The 6,884-nt window shown below is 45.2% G+C and overlaps 1 protein-coding gene across 2 annotated transcripts; it reads right to left on the reverse strand.

Annotated features, from left to right (window-relative positions):
* Window positions 1–3,469: 3,469 nt before the first annotated feature.
* Window positions 3,470–4,915, reverse strand: LOC100489209. 2 transcript variants are annotated; one of them, XM_031900373.1, is made up of 4 exons: window positions 4,779–4,915; window positions 4,387–4,668; window positions 4,226–4,303; window positions 3,470–4,083 (listed from the first exon to the last, which is right to left on the reverse strand). In XM_031900373.1, exons 1-4 carry the CDS (start codon window positions 4,790–4,792, stop codon window positions 4,002–4,004), a joined length of 456 nt encoding a protein of 151 aa, XP_031756233.1. In that variant the 5' UTR covers window positions 4,793–4,915; the 3' UTR covers window positions 3,470–4,001. The 2 variants fall into 2 exon arrangements, with proteins under 2 accessions (XP_031756233.1, XP_002938192.1); XM_002938146.5 differs by having other exon boundaries at window positions 4,226–4,297; window positions 4,779–4,913.
* Between the last annotated feature and the right edge of the window lie 1,969 nt (window positions 4,916–6,884).

The raw sequence follows: 6,884 nt of genomic DNA on the forward strand, positions 1-6,884 counted from the left end.
TATGTGTAACTGTCACTGTGTCTGTCCCTTTCCCTTCTCTGCACTGCTGGTTCTGACTCCTGATACAACTCCCCAATATCCATTCATCCCTCATTCTCACTGGGTTTATAGTTATGTGTAACTGTCACTGTGCCTGTCCCTTTCCCTTCCCTGCACTGCTGGTTCTGACTCCTGATACAACTCCCCAATATCCATTCATCCCTCATTCTCACTGGGTTTATAGTTATGTGTAACTGTCACTGTGTCTGTCCCTTTCCCTTCCCTGCACTGCTGGTTCTGACTCCTGATACAACTCCCCAATACCCATTCATCCCTCATTCTCACTGGGTTTATAGTTATGTGTAACTGTCACTGTGTCTGTCCCTTTCCCTTCCCTGCACTGCTGGTTCTGACTCCTGATACAACTCCCCAATACCCATTCATTCCTCATTCTCACTGGGTTTATAGTTATGTGTAACTGTCACTGTGTCTGTCCCTTTCCCTTCCCTGCACCGCTGGTTCTGACTCCTGATACAATTTAGGGTATTGTCATGTAGGATAAACCCTCCTTTATTTGCACAGTTTCTCCTTCCACCTTAAATAATAAATCTCGGGTTCTGGGGGGAGTCCCATCCGGATGATTCCGCGGCCCTTTATCAAGCCCGGGACGTGCCGGAGCCCCCGGTTATTGCCGGCACTAAAGCAGAGAATTATTTGTGGCCCCGGCTGCGCCACTGCCCTGATATTGTATATTGCCCTCATTACTCACCGTCGCGGCTTCGCTGATTAAGATTTGTTCTTTTCTGTAAATCTGTACAAATATCATTAGTGAATAAAAAGATTAATAAAGGTTCTTTGTTGGGCTTTTATTTTACAGCTACAAAACCTGGGAAAGAATTATCTCTCCGGCTCCATATTTCTACTTTAATGGCATCACTATCTATTCAATGATAAATATAAATACGGGGAGTTATTAACGGAGAATTCTGAAATACGCAGCGATTGTGTTACTCCTCGGGCCGGGGCTCCCAAGTTCTGTCCAGTAGCAAAACTACTATACGGCAGGGCCCGGGGCCTGGGGGGGCTGGGGGGAGAGGGGAAATACAGGGTCTTTGTTACTGTATCAGCCCTAAGGGGCAGAAGCCCTAATGATACGTAATGATTTGGGCCCCCCAAGTTGCCCCTAGCCACTCCCCCATCTTGGATCTTTTGTGTGTCAGGGGCACGGCACGTGCTCAGATGGAATTCTCCTTTCAGCCCTGGGTGAGATCCCCTTTCAGCCCTGGGTGGGATTCCCTTTTCAGCCCTGGGTGGGATTCCCTATTCAGCCCTGGGTGGGATTCCCTATTCAGCCCTGGGTGGGATTCCCTATTCAGCCCTGGGTGAGATCCCCTTTCAGCCCTGGGTGGGATTCCCTTTTCAGCCCTGGGTGGGATTCCCTTTCAGCCCTGGGTGGGATTCCCTTTTCAGCCCTGGGTGAGATCCCCTTTCAGCCCTGGGTGGGATTCCCTATTCAGCCCTGGGTGGGATTCCCTATTCAGCCCTGGGTGGGATTCCCTTTCAGCCCTGGGTGGGTTTCCCTATTCAGTCCTGGGTGGGATTCCCTTTCAGCCCTGGGTGGGATTCCCTTTCAGCCCTGGGTGGGATTCCCTTTCAGCCCTGGGTGGGATTCCCTATTCAGCCCTGGGTGGGATTCCCTTTTCAGCCCTGGGTGGGATTCCCTATTCAGCCCTGGGTGGGATTCCCTATTCAGCCCTGGGTGGGATTCCCTATTCAGCCCTGGGTGGGATTCCCTTTCAGCCCTGGGTGGGATTCCCTATTCAGCCCTGGGTGGGATTCCCTTTTCAGCCCTGGGTGGGATTCCCTATTCAGCCGTCGGTGGGATTCCCTTTCAGCCCTGGGTGGGATTCCCCTTTTCAGCCCTGGGTGGGATTCCCTATTCAGCCCTGGGTGGGATTCCCTATTCAGCCCTGGGTGGGATTCCCTATTCAGCCCTGGGTGGGTCCCTATCAGCCTGGTGGGATTCCCTATTCAGCCCTGGGTGGGGTTTCCCTATTCAGCCCTGGGTGGGTTTCCCTATTCAGCCCTGGGTGGGTTTCCCTATTCAGCCCTGGGTGGGATTCCCTATTCAGCCCTGGGTGGGATTCCCTATTCAGCCCTGGGTGGGATTCCCTATTCAGCCCTGGGTGGGATTCCCTATTCAGCCCTGGGTGGGATTCCCTATTCAGCCCTGGGTGGGATTCCCTATTCAGCCCTGGGTGGGTTTCCCTATTCAGCCCTGGGTGGGATTCCCTATTCAGCCCTGGGTGGGTTTCCCTATTCAGCCCTGGGTGGGATTCCCTATTCAGCCCTGGGTGGGTTTCCCTATTCAGCCCTGGGTGGGATTCCCTATTCAGCCCTGGGTGGGTTTCCCTATTCAGCCCTGGGTGGGTTTCCCTATTCAGCCCTGGGTGGGATTCCCTATTCAGCCCTGGGTGGGTTTCCCTATTCAGCCCTGGGTGGGTTTCCCTATTCAGCCCTGGGTGGGTTTCCCTATTCAGCCGTCGGTGGGATTCCCTTTCAGCCCTGGGTGGGATTCAAGAAATGATCCAAGCCATAAAGACATTAATAGAATCTGCCCTCACAGTATTGCCCATGGGGGTATTTCCAAACCTCACTGCCCGTGTCAACTTCAGCTCCTTCAATCTAAAGGATTGGGCTCTGGTTTGTTAATCTTTTCTATGAGGAAACATAAATTCTCATTATATGTCTATAATCCCATCTAATGCACTGATAATGAGTAAACATGTCCCCTCTCAAGCGCCAACGACCCCAGAGAAACAACCTCCAACGACCCCAGAGAAACCACCTCCAGAGAAACAACCCCAACTGTGACAGTCCAACCTCATAGTTTATATCTCCCATCCCTTTTACCAGTCTCTGCACTCTCTCTAGCCCATTAATATCCTTCTTAAGAACTGGATAATAAACTGGCCCCCATACTCAAGGTGAGGCCTCACCGGGAACCTTAAATCCCCATATCCTTCTCGAATAAGGATACACCCAACACTACCATCTAGTAGCTTTCATTTTATAGACAAAAAAATAAGGACAAAAAAATAAATTTCTTAAGGGGGCAGCTTTTCCAGAAACTCCCTTCCAGGCTCCGACACCTGTACAGAAAGGAGGCTGAGTCGCCATATTGGCTTCAATACACAAAAGATAGATTGGGGGGAGGGATCTATTGTTATCTTTAAGCTTCACTGAATTAAGCATCTAAAATGTAAGCCTTGGTAACTAATCTACGCCTATTTCAGTTATGGGTCACTTTGCAGTAGGCTGGCCCTATTGACTAAGCTAGAGGAGTTTAATACCAGATAAATACCAGCTATAGCTGAAGGCTGAGGCCACATACATAGCTGAGTTTGGGTCGGAACCGTATGCCCTGTTTAATTTATACCATAAAAATAGGAACACATCTAACATGACAAATCCATCCATACTCCATAAATAAGAAAATTTGATATTTATTACATCGATGGTCATGTTAGGGCCAATGGCCATCAGGATAGATTTAGTAAAGTCTTTGGAAGAAGCTGGTCAGTACCTAAGCAATGTCAAAAACCTACTCGTCCATCAATGCTCCTTCTGCTAAAGACTCCATAGTCTGGCAAAAGGCTTAGTGCCAACATCAATGTCCATATAGTCCACAAAGAATATGAAGGGCCTGGGAGCAAAATACTTTTCAGTCAGTGAGCTGGAGAGGTTGATCTTGCACCCATATGTCACCGAGAGTTCAGGGTAGAAGGGGAATGGGGCAGTTGTAATTCAGTTTAAAGGTTGTCGGTGTTGGCCATAAATTATTGGTCGGTGGCAGTTGGACACAAAGTCCCCTTCAACTATGGCAGGTCCATTCTGTTGCTGTTTGTCCATAGGGCTTTATATCTGGGGGTCATTGTTCACCTTTCTTTTTGGATATTTGGCTTCCCAGTGTTCCAATATGTGCTTGGCCCTTCGTATGTGTCTGGTTCATCCTCAACTCTTCATACATCTCTGAATTTGGCAGATCTTCCTCTCACCAGTGGAGACGTTTCCACTATACCTGCGCCTATGGCAGCCGGGACTCTAGAAAGGTAAAAACAAGTCCGTTAGGATTTTGAATAATAATATCAAAAGGAACAAACCCAAGAACTACAAACTCTACTTCTCCCACTAATAATAATAGTCAACTGCCACCACCAGTGATGATACGTTTCCAAAAACTAACCTTGAGGTGGGACGCTGGACCCCGGCCTCTTCCTTCTCTTTCTTCTGGACCTCCTCTACTGGAATCTCAGTGCTAGAACCGAAAGCAGAGTGTTGTACGTTCACTATTTTATAGACAATTTGCAACTTAGAAATAAATAGGGACAACCATAGAGCACCTACCTTTGCGTTTCTGATGGTTTATCACGGATGAAACATCCCTTGGACTCTAGGAACCCTATGAAGAAATCCAGTGATCGGTCTGAATCCACCCCAGCCTTCAGGTACTGGTACCGCACCACACTCAGGTTACTTGCCACCTTTCTCACAGTGGCCCGTGCCTCCTGTACCAGAGCCAGGATCTCAGCCTCATCTGCCCCTTTCCTACAGAGCTGACGGAGGTGGCCTGAAAGTCTGTCTGTCATTTTGAAGCAATATTTGCAGGCCAACTTCATCCTGTGTTTTCTGGAAAAGAAAAGTGACATGAGAAAAGGGACCCGCTATGGCCATTAGACACAATGACGGAAACACCAGTCTACTGGAGACACTCTGTAGGCACCTCTGTAGGCACTTACCCATCAGATGCCATGGCAGAAAGTACTGCTATTGGGCTCTTTAGAAATACACCACAATGGGGCAATAGCAGCCAGGAACCCGGCTCAGAGTTAATTCTGCTCGAAAGAGAGGTCTGATCTGTGTGTGCCCAGAGCCCAGTATTTATGGCCAACTCCCAGCAAACCCAACCCATAGGAATCAGGGTGAGGTGTGAAAATGTGCAAAATAGGAGACTGTCAGAGATTCTCATACAAAGACAGTGGATTGGGCCACCGAGGATGTGGATTGGACTTTTAAAGGGATTAGTTGTAAAGTATCGGTATCAGTGAAATGAGCCTTTTGAGAAAGTAAAGCTCAAAAGTAAAAAAAAAAAGAAACAAATCCTATCATCTATCCATTTAACTGTCTGTCTGTCTATCTATCTTTCTATCTATCTATCCATCATCTATCTATCTTCTATCTATCTATCTATCTATCTATCTATCTATCTATCTATCGATCTATCCATCATATATCTATCTTCTATCTATCTATCTATCTATCTATCTATCTATCATCTATCTATCTATCTATCTATCTATCTATCTATCTATCTATCTATCATCTATCTATCCATTTAACTGTCTGTCTGTCTATCTATCTTTCTATCTATCTATCCATCATCTATCTATCTTCTATCTATCTATCTATCTATCTATCTATCGATCTATCATATATCTATCTTCTATCTGTCTATCTATCTATCTATCTATCTATCTATCTATCTATCTATCTATCTATCTATCATCTATCTATCTATCTATCTATCTATCTATCTATCATCTATCTATCCATTTAACTGTCTGTCTGTCTATCTATCTTTCTATCTATCTATCCATCATCTATCTATCTTCTATCTATCTATCTATCTATCTATCTATCTATCTATCTATCTATCTATCTATCTATCTATCTATCGATCTATCATATATCTATCTTCTATCTGTCTATCTATCTATCTATCTATCTATCTATCTATCATCTATCTATCTATCTATCTATCTATCTATCTATCATCTATCTATCCATTTAACTGTCTGTCTGTCTATCTATCTTTCTATCTATCTATCCATCATCTATCTATCTTCTATCTATCTATCTATCTATCTATCTATCTATCTATCTATCTATCTATCGATCTATCATATATCTATCTTCTATCTGTCTATCTATCTATCTATCTATCTATCTATCTATCTATCTATCTATCCATCTATATATGTATGTCTACCAAGCATCTATCTATCTATCTATCTATCTATCTATCTATCTATCTATCTATCATCTATCTATATTTCAATCTATCTATCTTTCAATCTATCTAAGTATAATTGGCAAGCACAAAGGAATGCAGTAGTAGCCATTTAGGAGAGCAGCATGAACTGACTACTGCCGACCTGTTGGAAATGTCCCACACAACACGGAACACACTGTGGGTCAGTCAGCATTTGCCCCCTATTGCACTCCATTTGCCAGTATCCCTGGGGTAATGGCAGTGCTCCTTACCCACTTTCTGCAGTGATCTTATTGGAATGTCTGGGTGTCACGGAAACGCCACTCACAGGCGCGCCTGACACCGGGACGGGGTACAAGGGGTTACACTCAGTCACCTTTCACCCAGGTTAGACTAACATCAAGCACCCCCCAAACAAACCACTGCCCCAAATACACTATTCGCTGCCACCATCTATCATTAACAGGCGATAGAAACCCAATTACCCAAATATTTCATACAAACTTTCTTACTGCAGTGAGGGTTAGTTCTCACTAATTTAACAGCACACTAGCAGCCACGGGGTTAAAATTACAGTCAAACCGACCCCCCTGCCAGCAGCCCACTATTTAATTAGCATCTACACAGAATCTGCCCCCTACCCAATACACATACACACACTAAACAGTTAATACCCCTAGGCCTGAGCAGTCATACGAGGTACGTGGGAATCGATATAGAGCCAAAGGACTAAACTTATTACATTTTATATTTAATATTACAGGGTAACAGTGCAGTTTCAAAAAGATGTTACAAAAGAGAAACATACATGCAAAACAGTCAATAAAATAAACGGGGATAAAAACACAGAGAA

The sequence above is a fragment of the Xenopus tropicalis genome, chromosome 4 (assembly GCF_000004195.4).
Source record: "Xenopus tropicalis strain Nigerian chromosome 4, UCB_Xtro_10.0, whole genome shotgun sequence".
Lineage (NCBI taxonomy): Eukaryota > Metazoa > Chordata > Amphibia > Anura > Pipidae > Xenopus > Xenopus tropicalis.